We start from the raw sequence: 27,044 nt of genomic DNA, 5'->3' as shown, positions 1-27,044 counted from the left end.
ATGTCTCAGCTGTACTACCGGCGGACCGACAGCTCCTCGTACCAGGACCGCATCCCGCTCAGGATCGTGCGGTCCGAGTCGGAGCTGTCGCCCCTGGAGAAGGCCTACCTTGGAGCTGTGGAGAAAGGAGACTATGCTAGTGTCAAACAGGCCCTGGAGGTATGTATGTATGGATGTATGGATGTATGGGTGCATGGATGGATGGATAGATGGATGGATAGTGTGATTAGTAGATGGCTGAATTGATCAACCCTATGAGCCTCTAGATGATGGATGGATGGATTAATTGATTGATACTGAAGCCATAATCTAATTGGATTGCTTTTACCGAATTGTGTTGATCAGTATTTACTGAAATGCATAATCCAGAATGGATTTATGCCGTCACCTGTGCTGCCACAATGACCCTCTACATTTTACCATAAAATTTCCAATAATGGATGGAGCCTTTACTTGCCTCAACAAAAGAGAGGCAGGATATTATTAGAGACGGGCCATTATTTCTTTTGGCAGGTCCACAGTACCTGTTACTCCTGAAATTGATAAAGATTTACCATTCTATTAAGAATTGTGCTGCTCAAATTTATACAATTGATTTTTTCAGGCCTATAGCCTAAAATATTACTGGTATAGGCAAATGATATCAGATACTACTACTACCAGAAATATTACTTTTACTGCTACTACTATTGCTACTGCCACTGCTACTAATACTGCTACTACTCCTACTACTAATAATAATAATAATGAATATCTGGCTGAAATAATCACGCAAAACATTTACTACTTCATCAGAAAATGTGATTTATTATTGGCGTACTGGTAGGCTACCAGAAAATACTGTTCATCAGTCTTGCAAACAAAGCATCAGTCCATCAAAACAGAATAAAATAAATACTGACAAAGCCACAAAAGTGACTACAAAGAAATATCTCTCTGTTATGTTTTGGTAATTATTGAATATTACTGGCTTTTGTTCTGCATACACACAACACTCCCAGGCTATTGCTAGATTCAGCCTCTAATTGAGACCCGGTCTTTATTGGAAGTTTTACAGTACGTTTATTCCTTCAGCCTAAAAACATTTATAGCAGTAACTATGGCAGCATATGACAGCTCCATTTTAAATGCATTTTGAAGCTTGGTATAATTTTTTTAATTTATGGTTGCATTGTTTGTAAATGTGTATATAATTGTTTTTTTTTTGCCCAGATTGGCACGTTAAATAAACAGTGACTTTGTATCACAACCTTACTTCATCAGGAGGCAGAGATCTACTTCAAGATCAACATCAACTGCATCGACCCTCTTGGCCGCACCGCTCTGCTGATCGCCATTGAGAACGAGAACCTGGAGATCATTGAGCTCTTGCTGAGCTTCAACGTCTATGTTGGGGATGCCCTGCTACACGCAATCCGCAAGGAAGTGGTGGGAGCTGTGGAGCTGCTGCTCAACCACAAGAAGCCCAGTGGGGGCATGCAGGTACGGAGGGGATTAAGGGAGGAGGAGGAGGTTGAGCTCTTTTATTCATGAAGCAGGAGTGTGTCAGTTCACACCCAGGAAGGTGCACACATCATCAACAACAACATCAGACTGCAAAGAAGGCAATATAGGAAAGGTGAACGTAGTTGGAAAAAATCTAAACTTGAAGTTCACCACCTCCATATGAAGGAGTTATTGATTAAACTGAACCAAACCATTAAAGATGCGCGAGCTGCCTATTTTTCTGGCTTGATTAATAGTAATAAACTCAACCCAAGGTTTCTGTTTAGTACTATCAACCAGCTTATAAATCCCTCTCTTCCTGCCATTCCCACCTCATCTTCTAATGACTGTGAAAACTTTTTATCCTTTTTTGTTGGCAAGATCGACAGTCTGAGGTCCAATTTTCCCCCGACTGTTTTACCCCCCACCCCACTCAGCCGCCCTATTTTACTGTCTGAATTTGCTCCTATTTCCCTGCAGTTCCTTTTAAACACTGTAGCTCATATGCGTCCCTCATCCAGTCCCTGTGATACGGTTCCCACAAAATTTCTAAAATCTGTCCTTCCTGTCTTAGGTCCTAGCCTGCTCTCTATTATCAATTACTCTCTCACATCCGGGTCCGTACCTGACTATTTTAAAATTGCCAGTGTTCAGCCACTCCTTAAAAAACCCACGCTCGACCCTTCCCAGTTAGAGAATTATAGGCCAATCTCCAAGCTACCTTTTTTATCCAAAATCCTAGAAAAAGTCATTACAGACCAACTCCTGAAGTTGGTTGAGGGTCATAACATCTTTGACAAATTTCAATCCGGCTTTCACCACAAGCATAGTACTGAGACTGCATTACTAAGAGTGACCAATGACATTCTTATGCATGCAGACAAAGGTGAATATTCCATCCTTATTTTACTCGATTTAACTGCTGCCTTTGATACCATTGATCATGCCATTTTACTTGATAGGTTGCATAACTGGGTTGGCATTTCTGGTACAGCTTTAAACTGGTTTCATTCTTATTTGACTAATAGATATTTTAATGTTTGTATCAGTAATCATGTGTCCTCCTCGGCTCCCCTGCTGTGTGGAGTCCCTCAGGGGTCTCATTATACATGCTTCCTCTGGGTCATTTGTTCAGCCGCTTTCAAGACGTGTCGTATCACTGTTATGCCGATGATACATAGATCTATTTCTCTGCCAAACCCAATAACCTGAATCAACTGTCCTCCCTCCATGATTGCTTAGCCGCCACCAAAGATTGGATGTCTCGTAATTTCTCCACCTAAACCCTGACAAAACAGGAGTTCTTTTAATTGGACCTGATAACTTTGCCACTGCAGCTGATCAGTTTATTGGTCCATTTCACTCAAATATCAATTCTACCGCTAAGAATCTTGGTATCATCTTTGACCAGTATATGACTTTTGACCATCATGTTACTAAGCTCGTCCAGTCCTGTTTTCTTCAGCTAAGAAATATTGCAAAAATCAGATGTATCTTATCAAATGATCAATCCACCTGGTTTGTTTTTGATACTTTTAGCAAAAACATCAGCATCATAGTTAATGTAATCTGTGTTAATTATGCTATAAGTTGACTCCAGCTTCCTTTTGAAGGGACCTCATGCGGGCTTGGTTTGTGGAAAGACATTATAATTTATCAAGCGGAGTGTACAAAGATTTACAGTAAACTCACCCTGGATATATATCATAAAATGTATTTCAATGAGAAACTCTGCCAAGTCTTTAAAAATATTAATTTCATTGCATTTCATCATCTTACAAAGTTTCAAACTTAAGGAAACTGATGAATGAGGCTGAAGTTGCCCAACCTTGCAAAGTTAACTTATTAACTTATTATAGCCATTAAGTCCAAACAATCAGATGTATAACAACCATGGGCAACTGGTGGCCCATGGGCCAAGATCTGCCCACATTCAACTCACCTCCTGGACCAATTTCCGATAAAAGAGGAATTTCTGATCTAACTGTGCTATTTGCTTTGACAAATTGAGTGCAGTGTCAGCCTAAAAAATTCTGGTACTCATTGTGTAGCTTGTAAGCCTCATGCAGTTCCCTGGACTTTTTTAGATCATCCAAAACAATTACCCAATATTTTGGCTATGAAGCTGCTGCTTCAAAAAGTAGCCTGGGTCTGCATAAACAGTGCATTCATTCCCTTCTGTAATAGATTTACAGGGTCTTCAGTATCTAATCCGATCCAGCTGGTATGCATTTATTAAATAATCACACACATCTAGCTGAATCTCATTCAAGCATGTAAGCCAATGACATCTGCATCACTTCATAAAGTCAAAACAAGGAAGAGAAGATAACTACAACATACTCTTGCATACACTTGCAATCTATGTTCATTGTGTGGGAAGATCAATTTGATGTAGCATGAATTGCCAGTTAAACTCAGGAGGCAAGCAAGACCATGTAAACAGAGACATGAATTACTGTTACAACTTCTGCTGCACATAGCCTAATTTAACAGCCATACCCATAATCCCCTGCAAACATGACCCAGAAAATACAGTTCAGTGACATGAACATAAAATCCAAAGTAGTCAAAAGTAGTTCAGCCCAAATCCTAAATCAAAGAGTAGCCTAAACTTCACCAAATCCCTCTCTGGAGCCTCGAGTGCAGCTAGTGCTTGTGCAAGTAAGATTGTCAGTCATCAGTTGATTAAAAATTAGTCCCTGAAGTAAACTTTGCATTTTGTGTGGATGCAACAAAATAAATGTGTACAAGCACTATGTATACTTAAGGTTGTTTGGCATCCACATAAGTACAAATATTTCTGTAGCTTTTAGAAGTAAGACCAATTAAGAAAAGTTGGCCTTTTGGCACATCCTACCCCAGAGCAGGGTAAGTTGAGTATAAGGATGGAATAAGTTGAGCCTATAGGGGTAAAATGTTGGCACAATGAGCTTTGTTCTGTAAGGTTAAAATAGTATCACTTGAGCACATATATATGTTTAAATTAACTACATTTTAATATAATCTAAAGATAACTAGATTAGCCATTGGCTCAATTTGCCCCAGGACTAGTGGCATATTTTACCCCACAATCACCATTTTGACAAAACTGCTTCACACAGCTCATCAGGCTTACATTTATGATAAGTTTATGACCTTATATTGTACCTTATAAAGCCTTAAACTAATATATTATAAAGCCTTAAATCTATATACTTCATGACATCTTTACCATGATCTTTACCATGATGCAGTCCCTTGACATAGAAAAACAAATCACATTTGTTGGACCTTGCTCACTTCCTAAATCTATAATCATATGATTCATGTTGTGTGTGGTTGCCTAGAAACAAGGGATGGCTCATCTTACCCAGTGGCTCAACTTACCCCGTTCTCCCCTACTTCAGTCTTTCGGGGTGGTGTGAGGTAAACATTAACACAGACGCCAGTTCTGATGGAAAGAGGACTAAAAACATCATAAAAACATCAGTGAGCAATAGCTGAGACAGAGCTACAGAGCTTGGGAGGAGGTTAGGTCATATTGGTCATACTGTGAGTCATATTGAATTATACACAATCCATAGATAACCAGGGGCGCTGCAAGGCTCCCACCAACATTTTAAAACACTGCTTTAACTTCAGCATTGTCAAAGGCGTTTGAAAAATCATGACAAGTTAATGGAACTCAGCCCTTCCTTCCTTTGTATGTTTGAGCGCCAGTTTTTGGAGAGAGAATAGGTTTTACAGAAAGAGGCCTAATTAGTACATTCACTTAGAGAAGATGTGATGCATTACTTTGTACATTTTCCCCAAGTCAGGCTGCAATCAAGATTTGTTAGTTAAATCTTGTTTGGACGCTGATTGGTTTAAGAGTACAGTGTTCATAAATAAACACCCTCTTCCAGCCCAGGAGAACTGCCTATTCAGAGCTTTAATTACTGTAATCAAAAACAAATACAGTCTAATTAATTCTCAGATTGGTGCCCCTTTGCCTTGATTGCTCTCCAGTCGAGGAATGTTTGTTCTTTTTGTTCTGCCTGCCACATACACACTGGCACACCGGCGCACACGTGCACGCCCGGGCCCACACACACATCCATTAGAATCACTTTCACTGGTATAAACACACACATTCACACAGACACACACACACACTTTCTCTTTCTTTCTCTCTCTCGACTCTTAATAGAATAAGTTGCAGTAATGCAATGTTTAGCACAAAGGAACAGATGTTCGCTTCATTGACTAACTGAAGGGGTGGCTGTCTCTTCCCTTGTTGCTGTTGTGTGTCATCACGGTGTTTTTGGCTCTGATAAAAGAAAGTGAAATGACACGGGGACAGAGAGGGGAATAAAAAAAAAACAAGTACAAAGAGGAATAAATGAGAGAGCCAGAGGTATAGAGAAAGTGAGGCGTGTACGACAAAGAGATTGAATGGGTTTGTTTATTGAATGGATGTGGACAGGACTGAGATACAGTGGCCAGAAATCTCTCAGTTAAAACCCCAAGGCTGTGACATCCATCAGCTGCCGCATTTCCTCTTCACCTTAAAGGCCTATAGTGAGCGAGCGCTCTCCTCCCCACCATCATGAATAGGTTGTGAAAATAGATAACATGGCGCGTCCAGATCTCCCCTAGGGAAGCTCGTTGGTTATATTAAAAGGCTGCCTGGGAAAAGTGCATCTCATCTGTTGCCAGTGCCTGCTCCAAGATTTATTAATCCGGAGATTCATTCTGGGCATTGCTGGAATTGTTTGCATTTGTATTTCTGTTTTTGCAGGCTGTCTGAATGATGTGTTGATAATAGTCTTGAAAGCGTTGCGGCTTATTTGTTGTCCTCTGAGAGCCACGTTGGAAATGAGCGTTTTCTACAGCTTTTTCATTTTGTTATCCTCTGAGTACAGATATGCATCCATTTACTGTAGGTATTTTAACAGATATATTTCCATTTGTCCACAAAATAAATCAAATCAGAATAGCTATTGTCATGAGCCAAATGAGGGGGAATGGATATTATCGGAGCCACAGACCTGTAGTCCTTCAGGTCCTTTTGTGCTTCGACGTTTTAGGTTTTATCAATCTTTTTGTAAACTCCATTACATTCCCTGTGTTTTCCTTTTCACCTTCTCACCATCTCCACATGGAGATAGTTATGTAAGTGAAGCTCTCTCCTTTGAGCAGGGATGCCAGTTCAGAATTACACATTAAACAGTATGAGGTAACATAAACATAATCATACTCGCATTAATGCTCACTGATTTTGTTTTATTTCCCACAGTGTCAACTCAGAAACAAAACTTGAGCTCAGTATCCCAGTTTATACAAGCTTCTTCTCAGCAACTCTGGTAATTGTGTAGGATGACAGGTGAGAACCAGAGGGGAGGCTTGAAGAGACGCACAGAGAAAAACAAAAAGAAAAGCAAATGCACAGCACACTGCGCTGCCGTGCACCCAGCAGATGCTAATGTTGCATTTTTAATCAATATGCCGATGGTGGATGCTTCATTCTAATATGAGTAACACAACAAATACACATTACACGGATGAGTGGGCTATAATTTCGTTTCATTTCTCCACTATTATAATAACTCCACATCTCCCAGCGAGCACTCCTCCTGTTCTGTGCCTGGGCACTGGCCAAGGCTGTTTGATGTAGATTATTTGATGTCCCTCCTCCTCCCACGTGGAGAACAGAGTATATAACTTATTAGATCACCCTCCTCTGCAGAATATGAAGGCTCTCAGACTTGGCTCTGTGCCACTCTCAGGAGTTCCTGTTGCACTGTGATTGATCTGAGAGTGAATTAGACAGGTAATTAGCGCCCAAATGATGAAATGACTTTTGGGTGCAGTACGGATGATGAAAAATGTGGAGCAAAATGGACCAATTCCCTGGAAAACAATTCTATGAATTTTGTTCACTGAAGGTTAATGGTGACAAATGGTCTCACTAATCCTATTTCAATTGTTACTTATTATAGTCTATTCCAGAGTCAAACATATTTGTAAAATACACCTGCAGTGTATCTCATAGCTTAGCTGACAATTGTCAGATACTAGTAAACTACCAAACACACCTGATTGAATGTATTATGTTTTTCATTATCTTTGATCAAAAGGCTTCTGCTTAAATGCTTGAAATGTGTTTCTTAGACAAATATAAACAGTGAAGTTGATGCCTATGTATGAATTTCTTTCCAAAGCCTTTGACTTTCCATCAAGGCAAAGGGCGGCTACTTTAAAGAATCTAAAATATAAGATAGTTTTTATTTATTTTAACACTTTTTTGGTCACTGCATAATTCCATTTGTGTTATTTCATAGTTCTGATGTCTTTACTATTATTCTAAAATGTGGAAAATAGTAAAAAATAAAGAAAAATGTGGTATATCCAAACTTTTGACTGGTAGTGTATTTCTGAGATGGCAAGATCAACAACAGCCAGGAGGTCTGGTTCTTATAGTAATACAGTTCATTTTTCCACAAAGTATTCAACAGCCATTACAAATAAGCATCTAATATCTATTTACAAAAGCATGAGTGGATGTATGAGCAGGAGCTTGTTTTTGTACGGTCACTTCAAGCCTCATGTCTTTAGTCTCAGTAAAACATCTCCAGAAGCATCTCCTTCCTTCTCCCCTCACTCCCTTATCCCCACCGCTTCCGTCCTCCGTCTCTATCGCGATGCTAATAGTCCCTTACCTATCACATGTTTATCTTCCAACCATTCTCCGTCTATTTTTTCCTCTCTCCTCCCCTTCTCCCCCCTCTGTAGAATCAGATAAAAGGGCTTCAATTAAAAGAGGAGAAAAAGGGCCAGCTCATTCCCCCCGTAGCCCGCGGCCCTGTATTCGGACTGACTGACAAGGGAATAGCAAAAGGGCTTAGCTGGAGTGGATGATAAGAGGGATATGTGGAATGAGTTTCTTTCTAAGCATAATGATTCCCTCTGAAATGTATGAAATACTGATGCTTTTTTTCCCTAAAGAAGCTACGCTGTAGCCTCTAGCCTTTTTTAAATGGTTTTTCGATTGATTGATACGGGCTACATTTCGTGTGCGACAATGACCGAGGGTGTGATGTCTCCCTAATATTTGAACAGTTTTCACGGCAGCTGTCAAAGGCTTTAATGACTATTTGCTTGATCCTGCTTATTCCATTTAGGCTCGTTTTAGACACTGTTGAACTGCACTCTGAGGTGAATAGAAGACATTTCAAGGCTCCGTCCTTAACCAAACCAATTACTTTTACCGCGCTCCGAGCATGTCAGTTAAACCTGACGGTGTAAAAAAGACTTTGAGGTTTATAAATAGGTTATATTACATAAACCATGCAGTGCTTCACAGTGACACCAAGGCCACATAATTGCTAGAAATGTCGTGCCTCCAGAGGTTCATTGTACATCTTCTTAAAGCCTTTATTCTCGTCTCCCCGTACAGGTTCCTCCTATCTTATTGGACAAGCAGTTCTCTGACTTCACCCCTGACATAACTCCCATCATCCTGGCTGCACACACCAACAACTATGAAATTATCAAGCTTCTGGTGCAGAAGGGTGTGTCTGTGCCCCAGCCACATGAGGTGGGTGAACCATTGAAGCTACTGGCTCAGTGCGGTTTTGTATCTCCAGTAAATACTTACATACTGCAGTGGTTCTCAACATGGGGTCCGGGGACCACCAGGCGTCCCATAGGGTCCCCAGCAAATTGATGGATTGTTAAACTTCACCATTATTTCATTTACAAGAATTTACCCCAGTTAGAGAATGCAGAGGAATGAAAAAAATCATATCTAACAATAAAAATAATCTCAGATTTGGGTAAGAGAGACTAAATCTCATCAAATGGGGGTCCATGGCCCTAATGTGAACTATATTTGGGGTCCCTGATATGAAAAAGGTTGAGAATCACTGACATACTGTATAGTACAGTGTGTAACATAATGTCATATGAAATATATCAACATCCTATTACTTGACATAATGCATACAGGGCATGCGTTGCTGGATTGGGACATGATTTAGTGGGAAACCCTCATTGAAAATGCACTTCCATTCATGCCTATGGACACTCATTAAGCGTTGTTTGATGTCGCAGGTGCGCTGTAACTGTGTGGAGTGTGTGTCCAGTTCAGACGTGGACAGCCTGCGGCACTCTCGCTCGCGCCTCAACATCTACCGAGCGCTGTCGAGTCCCTCGCTAATTGCCCTCTCCAGCGAGGATCCCTTCCTCACTGCGTTCAGGCTCAGCTGGGAGCTGCAGGAGCTCAGCAAGGTGGGAACAGGTCCAGCTGATGGCACAGCTGGATAGTCAATTTGGCAGCATTTGATTTTAAAGAAGAGAACGTTTGCAGTGACTGAATACGAGCTTCAATATCAGCTGTATGTTGCATTAATGAATTCTTACTCTTCCCCTATGTGAGCTTTCATCCAGTGTTCACACAATACCTCTGATATTTGTGACGTAGAATGGTGTGTCAATTTATTAGTCAAAACTTAAAATAACATCCTCCTGGTAAATATCATTTCACAATGAAAAACACATTAGCTATGGAAATTCATAGAAATTGTAATATAAAAAAACAACACCAGGACACTCTCCTGCTACATTACATCCAACTGAAATATCACAAACCCTCAAAGTACCTTTTTGACATTTGTACTGCAGCATAGGGTTCGTACAGTTAAATTGTCAAAAATTATCTATTGACCCTCACTTAACTTTTCATGGCAAATTAATTTGCATGAGAAGGCAGACAATCTCTCTGTTGTAGGCTTTTACCCGAGGCATAGACTATTTAAATATACTGAGTGCTCTCATCCCACTTGGCTAGATGAAACAACCTTTTGTCCAGTGCAGGTCTGGAAAATAAAATGAAAAGTAACCGGAAACATGGCTAATAGAGAGAGGTGGTGCATTTAATAAATAGCATTCCCAAGTCTGAAAAGCAGCTTCATGACACAAAATACCCAGAGGCGTGTTTTCATTTTACAGACAGACTTGTACTCTGAAATTCTCCCTAATAAATTGGCATACTGTTCAACTGCCTTTTGATGCTGAACGTTATTTATACTCACGGTGTCTCTGTCAGGTGGAGAACGAGTTCAAGTCAGAGTATGAGGAGCTGTCTCAGCAGTGTAAGCAGTTTGCCAAGGACCTGCTGGACCAGACCAGGAGCTCCAGAGAGCTGGAGATGATCCTCAATTTCAGAGACGACATCAACCTGTTGGAGGAAGAGGGCAACAATGACCTGGCTAGGCTCAAACTGGCCATCAAGTACCACCAGAAAGAGGTAACCGCTACTCGCTATTTGAACATGATGTAGAATATTGCCAACCCTTCCTTTTACTGTCACCCTGTATGAGGTACAGTGAAGTGCGAGGTATTCAGCACGTAATTACAGAGTTTCCACTGCTTTCCGAGAGACTCTGACCACCAACAGTGAGCCAAGAGTGAATTTGAATTGCCACAGCTTGAAGTCACAGAAATTTGTAGTACATTTGACACAGCACCTGCCTTTCCATGTTATACTACAGAATGGTATAAAACGCACACACATACTGTTTGAAAACATCACAGTTTAAAAAAGAAACTAAACACCAAACCCAAATCTGTCACCTTCTATTGAGTACAACAGGTGGTGACATCACCTGGCACCAAAGATCAGCCAATAGCAGATGGCAATTTCAGGCATTGGGCCAAGATACTGTTATAATATAGACACTCATTTCAGACTGCAACTTCCTATATTTCTTCTACCTACTTGTATTTATTCCAAACAAATCGCTGTTGTTGCTTTTGTAAACGCTTCATTTTTCCCTCACAGGTGTTCAGAACAGCAAATGCAAAAGCTTTTATGAACTGGTTATAGGTTGAATCACTATTGTGTGGCATCAATCGGCAATAGAGCATAGCAAAACAGACCTTTATTTGTATGGAAAAGGTGCAGATTATTATAATTCCCCAGTATGTGTGTATTAGTTCTTCATTTTGGAGGCTGCAGTGACAGGAGGGAAGCAGAGAACATTATCCCCTTGGCTGTCAACAAGCTGGTGTCTCACGCACACACACACACACACACACACACACACACACACACCCTACTATCATTCAGTGGGAATGCCTGTGCAGATGTCGCAGCCTTGTTTGCTGCATTTCACCCTAATTACTATCTTAACTTCCCATCCTCTCAATCAAAGGCTTATCACCATCATCATCATCATCATCATCATCATCATCATCATGGGACCCTGTCTCTTCCTCCCCTCCTCTGTCTGTCTGCCTGCTCCTGCACCTCTGTTTGAACTGTAGAGCTGTAACATTCTCACAGTTTGTCAGATGTAGCTCTAGGCAACCACTTAGCTATGATATAATTAATGTCACCAGTATTGGCCATAAAAATCTTGGAGCATATAAGAAATCACTTCCTAAAATTTGTAGCTGTCACCTCTCTCCTTGTTCCTGCTCCCTAACTCTTTTGTGCAGTCTCCACTGTCAAATCCCACTTACAACCTTGTATCCTCCATGTGTAGAGCTTGTTGTTAGGTGTCACTTCACGCCAATGTGAGCTGGTACGATGACATTCATGGCAAAAGTATGCCTAGACTGGAAGAAAGAGGAAATAAAGATGATTAACATCAAGTTGTTTTTTAATGATGCTGGTTTTGGGTAGGATTTTAGCAGTTTTCACTTGGGCAGTTCGAGAATAAGAGATTTCCAAATCAATACAGCTGTAACCAAGTAGGCAAATACTTACAGTTCACAGCTGAGTTACTTAAAAACCTCTCTGGTATTACTCATCAGTTCAAATAAAAAGATTGCAGTAGTCAATTTTAGGTTTATGATGTTAACAACATAGGTTTAATAGAATAACTCCTAGGGAATCAGGCTACACTTTCTTAGTAACACCTTCTCTATTACACATCAATTCATGAACAATCCTGTAGGTCCTGAAGGTTTACTGCATGTTAGCAGTAGCCTAAGTTAAATTGTGTACTTTTTAGGAATTAAGGTAGAAAATAAATGATAAAAGTTTTTTTTTATTGCATGGAAAAAGCAATAACTGGGTGCCTGGGGGGCAAGAACATGGTATCATAGGATTAAGTCTTGCTTCCTTTGTCTGTCCAGTTTCACCATATGTACTCTATGCACTGTAATGTTTATTGCAGAACATGTATGGTACATTCGTCATTATGCATTGGGAAAGGATGTGGTGATAACCTGGTCAGACCATAGAATAAGTGTTGCTTCCTTTTACAGTCCAGTTTCAGTTTCTTTCTTACTGAATATTGGAATGCTTTCCATAGTCCCTTTGTAGAACATGTAGAAGCACAAGTTGCCTTAATTGCATATGAAAGGAAATAACCAATTATAAGGGATATGATAAGAACTTGGTAATATCATAGCGACAAACAATGCTTCCTTTTACAGTCCAATTATTTCATAGTTTCTATGGTAAATTGAAAAAGCCCTTTGTAAGTGGGTAGAGCCATGCACAATTACTATGCAAGAAAAACTAATTTATAGGGACGTATTTTCTTAATTCCTGGAAAGCATATAATTAAACTTGTGCTATTGCTAATAGGGCCTGCAAGATGTTCCATGAATTGATGAGTAATACAGATGAGTTTCTGTGTAGCCTTATTCCCTAGGAATTATGCCATTAAACTCATTATCATGTTACTATTCTAAAGCTGTGATAACTGCAATGTATTTACTAGAACTGACACCAGAGGTGTTTTTAAGTAATTTAGCTGTGATTTCTAAGTATACCCACTTGTTTGTAATTATTTAATTACAGCTGTAATCACTTTGTAATTTTCTAAGCTCACCACATATTTACCCGGTAAATACCTAGTACTAAGGGCGAATGTAAAAGAGAGGGTTATCAGAAAATTTCATAACTAGTGCATGATCAGTGTTTTTCCAGGGTTGAGTGGAGGTTGAGTGAAGCTCTATTTTGATAGACTTGCCCAGCTTTGGAATAGTTAAAAGTTTCCTCAGGCAAGTAGCAAGGGGTTAAATAGATATTATGCCGTGGAATTGTTCTGCTAAATATAAAGGTGAGACAGATATCACCTACAGTAGAAGAGACGAGGAAGCGCACACGGCTCTCCCTGGAGCCGACTATAATTCATTCAGCCGTCTTTAGTTGGGAGCTCGGCCTGGCTGCCGGAGCAGCTGCACCTCTGGAGGAGTCTGGGCTGATGACACGGCTGTTTCCTCCTTCATCTGCACACAGCGCCGCTGACGCCGAGCTGCAGGTTGGCAGATGGGCGTGTCCAGTCATGAAAGGACACTTAGGAGCAGAGGCAGTACACAGGTGGACAGGATGATGGACAACCCCCGGCACATCTTGCCATCTCACCTGCCTCTCTGTTGGCGGCAGTAAATTTTTCATTGTACATAAACAAACAGCCCCCCCCCCCCCCCCCGCCACTGCCATTCATCCCCTCTCACCAGGAGGTTTTTTTTTTCTGTATTTAATTATCAAGTAGATGTCCTTGTATTCCTTCCTCCTTCCTCCCATCTATAACGCCCTTTGATCGCACTGGGACTTTGATGGAGGACAGTGTCTCATGGTTGGGGGTAAAAATCCATCCAGCTGCCCTTTTCAAATGATAAATCTCCCATGTACTTCTACTCATTAGCAGTCATTTCAAAGTGGAGCTATTCTGCTCGACCTGCTCCTTCCAAACAGTGGTGTTGGTGGTGGAGGGGTGAAGGGTTTTACAGCGCTGCGGTGCGATAATGGTGAACTTCTGTGAATAGATTTCTATTATAGTAATTATATTCTACTAATCGCACAAGCAAACATTTCATTAACAGTAATGGAGTAAGAGGAAATGCTGTATTGTACGGTGTGTGTGTGATATTTTTGTGGCATTTTTGCAGAGGATGCTTCATTAAACTGATCGTTCAGTCAGTGAAAGACGGAAATATGAAAATGTGTGAGATTAACAAGGCATTTATGGAAAATCTTTGTTTTTGGCGTTTGAGATTTCAGTCAGTATTTTCACCCTAGAATTCTTATTCAAATGAGTTTGCACTGGAAAATGTTTTGGTCCATAAAGAATTCAGTGAGCAAAACCATAGAGACTGCTGCAGTCGCAAGAAGGGAATGACATGCGGTGACAGTGTGACATCTGTGTAGTATGATTGTAAAAAAGAACACAGAATATAAATACATATACAGAATTGTTTACAGTGAATTGTTTGTGCTTCTGACAGCTTCCTTGTATAATGCTTCAAGGGTTAAGTGGGTACTTGGTTCATTCGAAAAGCACTTTTCACTGTGTTTCACAAGGAGCAATTATTTTTTCCTGGGCATTTTGTCTGTGTTGTGATCACCACTCATTATTTCAATGATTTTTTTGGGAGGGAGAGTTGTGATGCCACATAAACACTCATGCTCTTGTAATTGGCATGACGCTCGGCCTGAAAATTAAGTGGGTTTTTTTTTGTTTTTTTAAATAGTACTGGCTGGTGATGAGTGTTGCTGTGAGTCACGAGGCGCATGTTTCTGACCCTCAGCTCAGCAAACCTGTGATTTAAAGGATACTTCAGCAGCCAGCCAACGAAACACAATGGCCCTGCCAACCCTTGTATGTGTGTGTGCGTATGTGTGTTTATTTTTGGATTTGTACTTGTATCTGTGCGTGTTCTCCAGCTTTGCTGCTACTGTGCTCCCAGGGTTGGGAGATGGCAGTTCATAATGGTCTAAAGAGGAATCTCCACAGGCCCCCCATTTAAGGAGCCAAACTAACAGAGCGGCCTGTGCTTTGATGCAGCAGGAGGCCAGATCAGATAAATACGATCAGTAACACATACACATTAAAGTGCCGATTATCCCTTCTTACTCCCTGAGGGTTTTGACAGCGGATTACCCTCATTTGTATTTATATATCCGCAGAAATGTAAGTGAGTGCATGGAAGAGTCACATTGTGAGTTTAACCAGACCGCCTCTTTAATATTTGAAGTTCTCAGAAGCGCCAAGGGAAGCCCATCAGTTTTACATGCTGTAGGTTGACGTTGCCCCCTTGTGATATAAGGTAAAAATTGCAATTCAACATTTCAAGATGTTTTTAATGTCTCCATTAAATGGCTTCAATACACTACCTACAAATTATTACGCTAACAGGAATAAGCCTTATGCAATGAAGCACCTTTAGCACTCAATGGTTTAAGCAATTGTAAGAAGGATATGACGCTGTTTGTATTTTGCTTGTTACTGCTTAATACAGTTTTTAATAGACACTGAATGTACAATAAATTAGGGACACTTACTCTTTTCATGAAATACACTGATGAGGTGAATCCAGGTAAAAGCCATGATTATCCCTTATTGATTTCCCTTATTAAATCTATACCAATCACAAAGAAGAGATGAGGAGGAGCAGATGAGTTAGAGATGGATTTTTTAAGCTTTGAGACAATTGAGATTGGGATTGGGCAAAAGTGGCTACAGCTAAAAATCATGAAGATGTCCCAAATATTTTGTACATTCAGTGTATAGAAGCTCCCTATGCGTCCAGTCTATCCACATCAAGGTGTCAGACTACGTGATTGTTTGTGTGCGTGATTAAATATGATAACACTTGTTGATTTAGAGGGCAGTATCTGTCACCAGGGACGTTCTCAGAATAGAACTTTTTGGGAGAGAAAGAAAGTATAAAATAGTCGGCCAACAAAAGAGGACTTCAGCATAAATCCAGAGTTGGTGTACTATCGTATTGAGTGACCTTGCCTAAAAGGAGGGTGAAAACGTGTCTTCATTTAAAGGAGCTCGTCCCAATCAAAGGTGAGTGTCCTAACTTTAAGCATTAGTGTGAATTCAGTCACTCTTATCAACTACCTACTACGAAGCATATCTAAGTTTATTCCATTGCTTGTGATAGGCTATGTTCCTGCACATTATGAGGAAGTTTAAGTAATATTTGTAGACTTTTCCTTGATAGGTTGATTTTGATCTGTCATCATCTCACCATGGTTACTTTAACATATGACGGGTGGGTGAACGGTGTCTGTCTAGATAGAAAAACTCATATTTTCTATCTCCATCCCTTTGCCTTTCAGATAATGTTATAGTATAACACCATAGAGTAAAAGTAAAATGATAAGTTTATACTTTGCAAATTCCAGTACACTCAAAATAGATTGCGCTGTACATATGAGAGTCCAGGCAAGCAAAGACAGTCAGAGTTTGGAGGTGATCATAGCGTTTTTAAGGCTCAAAGATGTGTTAACTCTATGATGTGAGATTCATTTTAACATTATGTCTTGTACACGTCTTTTAAGTCAATAACTATGGTCTTCATATCTCCCTAGGATTTATTTTACCTCTTACCAAAGACGGCTAAATGATAGCCAGCTGGAAGCCTTGTGTTTGTTGGAGTGTGTCAGTGACAGAGGAAGAGGAGACACTGACCAGACCACTGCTGTGGGGGAAGCTGTAGGAGGATTAGTGTCCACCGAGCAAGAAAGCATACGCACTTATCCAGTCACACACTGATAACCACTTTCTTGACTTTTTTTTTCGGTCAGTTTACAGTGGAGAGAGACAGGAAAGATTGGAGAGAGAGACTTCCCACACCTGATTGCAGGTTGCCCAGTATGCACCTTAGCTAACAATTGTTTTTTAAACTTTGCCATGTTTTGCTGTGTTTGTCACAGAGTTTCTGACAGCGAAAGAAAAGCCATCTACCAGATTTTTGTTGTGGGAGGTGGTATGGTGTCTCCAAAGAAACAAGTCAACACGTATCAACTACGTACAAATGCCAGGCCAACTCTTGAAAAACACAAGAAATCCACATGTGACTATGCCTGCTTGCCATCAAGTCAGTGACCCTTTTCCGTATTTGGCTGCTCTCTTTATTAGACTTGACAAACATTAGACAAATGTCAAACAACTAGTATGAATTAAGTGTAAGGGCCGCCCTGAATGAGGAATGAGGATGAAGACTGTGGTGGGTGACGACAAAAGAAGACTAAACTCATCTTGCCCTTTGTCTCTCAGAGAGAAATACCAAAGATCTCTTGCCAAATTGAGGTAAACATCCAGTGGAGTTTTGAAAAGGGTTTCATAAGCCCAAGGGTCAGAATTTTCTGAACCCGCAGAACCATGTAATCCTTCAAGTGGAGTTAGAACATGAACATCACCACAATTGGAGTTACAGGTTTTTACATGACAATAGCATGCATGTATGTTGTTATTCTGTTGAATAAAGGAGATTAAACAAGCGATTTGTTCCTTCTCATTTTTTTCTGCCATTAAGGCTACTGTATGTGAAACTATAACATCAACAATTGCAGTGCTGTTCGTGGAAAATGCCTATCTGACTGCTTGCTCATCCATCCTGACTTATCTAAAGGATCACAGTGCATTTAACCAGTTGCTACAGTAGGTAGAAAACTTTTACTTACAAGATAGGAATACTTGCTAGTGTTTGCTACATATGCCCCCTAAATTGATTGTACAAATGGATGATTGCCCCTAACATATGCAGGAACTGTAAACCTTCAATACTCTGTAGTGTACATTTTCATTTTCAACCTGTCTTTTATGCCCCACCACCATGGTACATGGTATGCGGGACATTATATCGTCATGGTGACGTCTGTCTGTCTGCCTGTTTCTCTGTGTGTAGAAACATTCTCGTGAACACAATAACTCAAGAACAACACATGATAGAAACTGAAAGTAGAGAAAGCAGATGATCTGATTAGACTTTGGAGCGCATAGTTGCTGCATAGTTTTACATATTAATGAGGAAAACCGGTTTTCAAATTAAATCAAATTAAACTCTATTTATATAGCGCATTTCATCCATATGAAGAGGCTGCCTTCTAATCTGCCTCTAATCTTTTCCTCAAACTGCTATAACTCCTTAATGCTTTAATGCTGCTAAGATACAGAGTTGATATTATTACCGCCTTTGTGTAATGTGAAGACAAGTACAGTATGGTGACACAGAAATATTTGCTAATTATTGCATAATTAGCCTAATTAGCCTCATTAGCATAACTGGTTATGTTTGATATATCATGGTGATTATCGGGACATTAGGCAGCTCAAGTGCCTCTTGTTTACAGTCATTAATCTTGGAATAATTTTCTGCCGAGCACTGAAAGATGCAAGCTTTTTAAAAGTCAATCCCGTTTTGTTGCTGGTAACAAGATTAGCACAATATCAATGAATGGGACACGGAAGCTGACCAAATATACATGACGTCGACAAAATTGGTATTCACGTCCTTTTTATTTTGTTATGTTTTATTTTATTCGGCAGAAAGCTGTGGCAAATTGTATGCTCCCCCTAAAAGCTGTTTCCTCATCAAGGGCTTCCAGGCACTTGGGAGATAGATGTCAAGGCTTTGAAAAGGATAACAAATGTACAGAGGGAGGCTGTAAATGAGCAGGATAGTTTTAAAATAGATGGATAGATAGATAGATAGATAGATAGATAGATAGATTGATAGATAGATCTGTTTTCTGTCTGCAATTTTCAGTTGCTTGTGAGTAGCTGAAGAACTCACAGCAAGGGCTCGTGTTTTCATCTCATTATTTTCAGAATAAAAGTATCTCTTTACAAGACACCCTTGGGTCTGCCTTAGTGTTTGGGTGCAACTTAATGAGGTTAGCCATTTGCTCTATAATAAGTTTGATGCTCAAAGGAGTCAGATGGTGTATGGAAAGAGGAAATCTGAGGGGCTTTTTCCTTTATTTTTTTCCTTTATCCAATCTCTCTCTCTCTCTCTCTCTCTCTCTCTCTCTCTCTCTCTCTCTCATCTAGGATTCCTCTTCACCACTTGTTCCTGTTGAACCTCCCTCTCACCCTCTCTCCATTTCCCCTCTCTATTTTGGTGGTAGTAGTTGATGTATGGAAATATGAGCCATTCTGCCCCAGACCCCGACGCAGATAGGGATCTCTGGTCCTCGTTCCCATGGTAACGAGGCTGCAGAGTTGGTGAATTGGCACCCAGCAGTGCCAGTCAACACTTTGACTCTGATGTAGGGGCTCACCGTGATATTTCACAACATTTTGTGCGCCTGTGTAAGTGTGTGTGTGTGTGTGTGTGTGTGTGTATGTTTGTGTATGCGCATTCCCATGCTGTGGATCAGACACATTGACACAGATGGTGTTTTTTACTGGTAAGCCAGGCTCTACAGCAATATGAATGCTTCACAGATACCTCCAGATTACCACCAGATGTTGGAGCTGTAGCTTCAGCACATTTGGCTCAGGCAGTCAAGTTAAAGATTACACAGTTTTGATGCATATTTTGGACTCACTAGCCATTTTGAGCCTGTATTCAGTCACCACAATGAACATGGCATTACCTAAGGGAAATGTTTTCTTTTTTTTTTCTTTTTTTCCCTGCAGTCACATAAGCTGTTGATCCCATAGCAAGTCAAAACATCAAACAGGGCTTTAAGAATAGCAAAGAACGCGTAACACTTCCCATATGTTATTCTATAATCCAAAACATTTCAATCGATGTCGTTATGGCAAACAGACATAAAAAACAGACATAAAATGTTATCTGATTCAGCTCTGCTCGTTTAGAATGAAGGTCTTCTGGCAGTTGAGTTTTACAGCAGTGAAGCAGCTTAGCCTCAGGATGGGAGATGCTGTTGCCCAGCAGACTGGCATGCTCGAATCATACCTTGAATAGTTTATTTGAAGGCAAGATGTTCTTTTGAGCTGCTTATGGGCACAGTGTGTCTTTAGTTTTCATCTCTGGAGATCAAACAGCATCAAAACACAGCTTGACCCCTCTGATCACCTCCCTCTGTCTTATTTCTTTAAGTTTGTAGCTCAGCCAAACTGCCAGCAGCTCTTGGCGTCCCGGTGGTACGACGAGTTCCCCGGCTGGAGGCGCCGCCACTGGGCGGGCAAGTTCCTCACCTGCGTCTTCATCGGCCTCCTCTTCCCCGTCTTTGCCCTCTGCTACCTCATTGCCCCCAAGAGCCGCTACGGCCTCTTCATCCGCAAGCCCTTCATCAAGTTCATCTGCCACACGGCCTCCTACTTGACCTTTCTGTTCCTGCTGCTCCTCGCCTCCCAGCACATCGTCACCACAGAGCCGGACAGGCAGGGCCCAGCGCCAACCACTGTGGAGTGGATGATTCTCCCCTGGGTGCTGGGTCAGTGAAAGGGGTGTTGGGACGGAGAGTGTTTGTGGTGTAAGGTGATGGGAACAGGGGATAGGTGCGTAAATGCCCTTGGAACAGGATGTATATATGAAGATGTGCAGATCAATGACTAAATGAATAAATGAAGGATTGTGAATGAGGAATGATACTGTACAGCCAAAGCATGGGCGTTTAATCTGCTATTTGCAGCACAGACAAAGCATACAGAGGTAATCAGCAGTACAAAGACTAGATCAAATGGCTGAGGATGTTTATGACTCAGACAGTCTTTTTATATCTAGGATTCATCTGGACAGAGATCAAGCAAATGTGGGATGGTGGTTTCCAAGACTACATCCACGACTGGTGGAACCTGATGGACTTTGTCATGAACTCTCTCTACCTGGCCACCATTTCCCTCAAGATTGTAGCCTACACCAAGGTAAGCAATAACTCTCAATGGCCACCAGATATTACACCAGTGTAATCACACAGGTGCCAGTGGTTATGTTCTGCTAAAGACAAAAGGTCCGGTATAAAACTTTATTGCAGACAAAGAAGAAATGTAATATGTTGTTGAGGCCACACATTTAAAGGCACATACCAATACTTTATTAATAGTTATCAAGAAAGCTAGATTAGCCTCACTTACTGTGTGTCTTTCCTATGTTCTCTCTTTCCATCCATCTCCGTCCGTTTCTCACCCTTCCTCTTTGTCGCGTCCAGTACAGCGGCTGTAAACCCAGGAACCAGTGGGAGATGTGGCACCCTACGCTGGTGGCGGAGGCGGTGTTTGCCATAGCGAACATCTTCAGCTCTCTGCGCCTCATCTCCTTGTTCACAGCCAACTCTCACCTGGGGCCGCTGCAGATCTCTCTGGGGAGAATGCTGCTGGACATCCTGAAGTTCCTCTTCATCTACTGTCTGGTAAACACACCAATGAACATAAACTCACACATACACGGGTGTGAGGACACACATGTGCATTGGCATCTATACTTGCATCCATTAATTTTCTAACCCCTTACCTATCCCTGAAATAAGTTTTTTGAGGATTAAGCTAATAAAAATGTCCTCACAAGTCTTTTTTTATGTTGTACTATAATTGTATTTTGTATTATACCAGACCCCACAAGTACAGTTAAATCTGATGTAGCCAACACACACACACACACACACACACACACACACACGCACATACACACACATGCACATATACATACACACTCTGCTCTCTTCCTCCAGGTCCTGCTGGCCTTTGCTAATGGGCTGAACCAGCTGTACTTCTACTATGAGACCAAGGCCACAGATGAGAAGGACAAATGCAAGGGCATCCGCTGCGTGGAGCAGAATAATGCTTTCTCCACGTGAGTTAATGTGAACGAGAGCGTGTGTGTGTGTGTGTGTGTGTGTGTGTGTGTGTGTGTGTGTGTGTGTGTGATTGTGAGAAATCATGCGTGTGTGAGAGGCAGAGAAAGAGAGAGGTGTGTGTCTGTTGTCGGGTGAAAAATGTGTGGAAAATGTCTCGAAAATGTCAGCTTTTCAGGAACTAAGAGAAACAGCCTTGTTTTTAGCTTGACAGCCATGCATTGTTGAGTTCAGTTGGTTTTGAAAAGGTTTCATAAACCGAAGAGTTGTAGGATTTTCTCAACCCATAGAGCAGCATGCAATCCTTAACTGAATATAAAACCTGAAAATCACCAAAATTGGGGTTGAGAAGTTTCCACCTGACAGTGAGGATATACTTAATGTCTGTATGTTTTCTGTAGCTATGTCATCAAGTTGTCATCCAACATGTATCTCTCTCCTTGCAGGTTGTTTGAGACCCTGCAGTCTCTCTTCTGGTCTATCTTCGGTCTGATCAGCCTGTATGTGACCAACGTGGATGCGGACCACCAGTTCACTGAGTTTGTCGGTGCCACCATGTTCGGCACCTATAACATCATCTCCCTGGTGGTGCTGCTCAACATGCTCATAGCCATGATGAACAACTCCTACCAGCACATTGCTGTAAGCACAGACCTAACATAACATGAAGACTGTGTGTGTGCAATAGATAATGTGTTAGCCAGGGTTTGGGGCCATTCTTGAATTGAATTGAGAATGCATGGTGAATTCCAATTCAGTTCCTGGAGTTGGAATTGGAATGTCACCCAGCTCTAAGGAAACAGAATTGGAATTGAATTGGAATGACAAGAAACTCCATGAAATTCCACTTCTATGAGAGGTTGTCTTGACTTGCTAACCATTATAAATCAAACATTATGAATCAATTAAAAGACAGTTAAATCAAATAGATTCAGTCATAATGTATGTATTACGATTACATCAAATACCACCTGAAAGGTACCTTTAGCACTTTATAATATTTAATATTGATAATATATAACACTGTGTAATCTCAGATATGTGGCCAGAAAAAAAACAACAACATGGAATTTCACAGAATTCCATTGGATTAAATTCAACTTCCTGAAATTCCAATTCAATTAAAATTCTGTTTCCTGTAGGTTTTTCCTCAGTTGAATTGGAATCGATGAGTTCATTCATGAATTGACCCCAACCCTGGAGTTAGTGTGGTGACATACAGTAGTGTGTGTGCATTTGGGTGGCATAAGGGTGATATGTCCAAACATTTATATGATTGTTTGGTGTGGTGGTGCTTTTCAAATGCGCTCAAATCATGATTTCAGGACCATGCAGACATCGAGTGGAAGTTTGCCAGGACGAAGCTGTGGATGAGTTACTTTGAAGAGGGGGGCACTCTGCCGTCCCCGTTCAACATCGTCCCCAGCCCCAAATCAGCCTGGTACCTCATGTGCTGGATTAAGAGGCAGGTGTGCAAGAGGACAGACTCCAAGCGCCCCGAAACCTTTGGAACACTTGGAGTAAGTCAGGCATCAAACACTTTTAAGTTTGAGTTGTACGGTTCACAAAAGATGGTCTGTTTTGTAAGAAGTCAGCATCAAAAACAGTATATGGGAAGACTTCGATTTCAAAATGTTACATATCATTCAATATCTCTATAATATGAAAGGTTACTTGCTGTTCTTTAAAAAGCACCATGATTTGCTTTAATTTTGCGCTGCCAATCATTTCGTAAGAGTAGAATCCACTTTTTTCAGATGATGGAAATCTCTCAAAACACTTCACTTCTTCATGATGCAACACTTTCATATCTTTTTCGAGTGCTTCCACTGTAAGGGGCCCCATGCAGTGAGATCCACAGCTTGAAAACTTTAATTCAAATATGTCGTACTGTGAAGTAATACAAAAATAAAAATCTTTTTTTTTTTTCTCTCATTCTTGTCTCTTCTCTGCCCCCTCGTCTCCCTCCCTCTCTTTCTGTGACTCTCCTTCTCTGGCGTCTCGTGTCGCTATAGAGACGTGCAGCAGAGAACCTGAGGATAAATCACCAGTATCAGGTAAATGCAGTCGCTTTCAAAGCAAGCTGAAAGCAATTACTCTCCTCTGCAAATGTATGTGTGTGTCTGTGATGGATCACACATTCTGCTCTTCGATTTCTTTTCTACAGCTTGAATTTCAGTCTGTCAATAGAAAGCATTTTCTGTTTCTCATAGAATAGATCTGACAATTACACTCAGCGGGATGTTCGTCACCGTTCTCTGTTGTAGAGGATTTCATATTTGTCTACACCTGCGGGGGGGTTATTGTAGTGTTTTATCTAAAAGATGCCGCTTCAAATGTATTTTCTTTTGTGTGTGTGTGTGTTTTCAGTTGATGCGTCATCTTCTGCCTAGCTCATCGACTGTGAATTTTGCATTGAAAATGTGCTTTCATCCATCATTGGATGAGGATATTGTGTTCTAAGGCTGATCTCCTTGTGCATTTCTGTTTGTTGTTGTAGGAGGTACTGAGGAACTTGGTGAAACGCTATGTAGCTGCCATGATCAGAGATGCCAAGACAGAGGAAGGCCTGACTGAAGAGAACTTCAAGGTAGATTCTGTTTTTAGAGATCAACAATATGCCATATGGTGTAAAAATGCCTGGACAGGGACCAGCCAATGAGCCAATGCCAAACATTGAAAATCTGCCAAAAAAATCAAATCAAATCATGATCATGATTATTTATTTATATGCAGAAAAATAGATAAGAAAAATAGAAGGGCTTACATTACATGAATGACTAAATGTTCACTGACATTTATATAAATAAATAAAGACTTGTGCTGATAAATGGCAGTGAGTATGATGTTTTGTGCCAATAGTTTTCTGCTTCACCAAATTGCGTTGGTGGGTTGGGGTTCCTGTAGGACTCCAATTTCATCATTTAGAGTGAAAATTAAGCAATTCGATACCATTTGGCAGATTGGGACGATCCCTCAAGCTCAGACTCAAAGCTCATACTGACGTCAAACTACTTATGTCAAACTTCCTCCTAAAACAGTTGTACTGCAGCAGGGTTTGGGTAGATTTAATTGTGATTCAGTTGATTCAGGGAGTGGTGTTTCTTCAAAATGAACAAACAAAACCAACAGAAATGTATTTACATTCAAGGTTGCTCTTATATTCAGTTTGTAAAGAAAGTATTGAGAATAAAGTGCTGCAGTGTATCTCATTATTATATGAATCACACTTTATACACTTAGCATTGAGTGAATTTGAGTTGAATTGATACTTCTAAAAGCTCTGAGGATACCAATAGCTGACACTAAGTGTTACATGAAAAACAGTCAATTTACCACTATTTCCTTTGCTCTCTCAGGAGCTGAAGCAAGATATCTCCAGTTTCCGTTATGAGGTGATGGGTATGGTGAAGACAGGTAAACCCCCTCTGCAGGGGGCGAAGGCCGGTGGGAGCTCAGTGGAATCCAGCCTTGCCTATCCCAACTCCTCGCTCAAGGTCTCCCCCTCTCCTCCCAGCGGCCAAGTGAAAAGCAAATTGAACCTGTTCAAGATCACCGCGTCCATCCTCAAGCACGGCGGCGCCACAGCGTCGCCCAGGCCGCCAGAGGCCTCCAACGGGCTGCCCAACGGACTCGTGCCCCTGGCGTCTGACGAGAGCCCCGGCGACAAGTCGAGCCAGAGGAGAAACTTCCCCAAGGAGATCACTGACTTTGGCCTGTTCCAGAAACGCCACCGGAGCGGCGCCGGAGCCGCGCCTGCCGCGGGGGGGATTTCTAGAAGCATGTACGCTCTGTCTGAGGAAACAGGGGAGTCTGGGGGCTCGGACGCAGAGGAGCGGGACACGGAGCAAGAGGCAAGAGGTAAGGAGGAGAAGAGACTGTTGGATGGAGAGGAGGAGGATGAGGCCGCTGGAAGAGGGACAGTGACAGAGGCCACAGTGGAGAACGTGGAGGACGGCGGAGAAAAGGAAACGGAGGAAAAGGAAAGATTCCTCTGCAGTGAGTCAGTAGCTGATGGATGTTCATCAGGGTCGTCCAGAGAGGAGACATAGGGCGGGGCGATAAGGGAATACAGCTACGGGACGAGTAACGGTGGACTTAAAACAAGAGGACTGACAATCAGTGTGAGGTTCATGTGAGGAGAGCTGCTTCAGAAATCGATGTAGGCCTATTGTCGTTTGTTTGTTTTGCAAAGAGTCTGACTTTTCCAGTTATTACTAACCTAACGATCAGCGTTGATCTTTGGAGACTCAGGGAGGCTTTTGGTTTGACACAGTCAGACTTATGTGTTTTAAATGCCGTTATATTAGCAAAGGAAATGCAACTCTGTCAAAGGCACATGGAGCTCTGTGTGAGCATCGTATGGATTTAGATTTTGGGATAATCTCATTGGATCATGTCTCTTCCCAACCGACGATTGAAAAATAATTATTTCCTGAAACTAGATGATTTCCCCATTTCTCCTTCCCCTCCCTTATCTGCTGCCTGCCTTCCTCTTCCAGCTATCCCATCATTCACCACTCTCTCTCTCTCTCTCTCTCTCTCTCCTTTATCTATCTCTCTCTACCTCTCTATCTCCCTGTCCTGTGTTTCTCCCTACTCTGCTCAACTCTCCCCTTCCCTCTCTCGCTAGGCTCGGTAATGAAGAGCAATAGATGTATCGTATTTTGTTTTAGACCTCTTAACTCTCTGCCTTACTCTGTCTGTTTCTGCACTTTACACACTTTACACTGGCATACAGTATGTCAAAGATGTGTCTAATCTGTCAGCGTTTTTCTATGCAAAACTTGGGAATGTGATTCTCATACTTCTGACAGTATTAGAATGATCGTACATTTAACGGTGACTGTTCATTACAAAAAAATATTGTGTAAAGTACAGGGTGACCAACTGGCAATCAATGAATCTATTGATTACTATGGGAGATCAAGTATATGAACACACCTATCAAGCATTTTAAGCAACATATTATTCATGTTTTATCAATCCTACAAAAGATGAACTTGTTACTTTGAACAGATCTGATGTTTTGAATTGGTACCTCTAGATGTAATGTTAGTATGAATGACTGATGTTA

At 41.2% G+C, this 27,044-nt stretch overlaps 1 protein-coding gene across 1 annotated transcript; it reads left to right on the top strand.

Moving 5' to 3' along the window:
• Positions 1–27,044, top strand: LOC139915356 (short transient receptor potential channel 4-like). The gene is made up of 14 exons (XM_071903954.2): positions 1–159; positions 1,264–1,482; positions 8,906–9,046; positions 9,562–9,738; positions 10,556–10,756; positions 20,275–20,611; positions 20,902–21,041; positions 21,326–21,526; positions 21,845–21,966; positions 22,414–22,609; positions 23,293–23,487; positions 23,983–24,024; positions 24,468–24,557; positions 25,327–27,044. The coding sequence occupies exons 1-14, from the start codon at positions 1–3 to the stop codon at positions 26,017–26,019; spliced, it is 2,913 nt and encodes a 970-aa protein (XP_071760055.2). The 3' UTR covers positions 26,020–27,044.

This window comes from Centroberyx gerrardi, chromosome 11 (assembly GCF_048128805.1).
Source record: "Centroberyx gerrardi isolate f3 chromosome 11, fCenGer3.hap1.cur.20231027, whole genome shotgun sequence".
Classification (NCBI taxonomy): Eukaryota; Metazoa; Chordata; class Actinopteri; order Beryciformes; family Berycidae; genus Centroberyx; species Centroberyx gerrardi.
The sequence above is the reverse complement of the archived record's forward strand: the minus strand, read 5'-3'. Positions and strand labels throughout refer to the sequence as shown.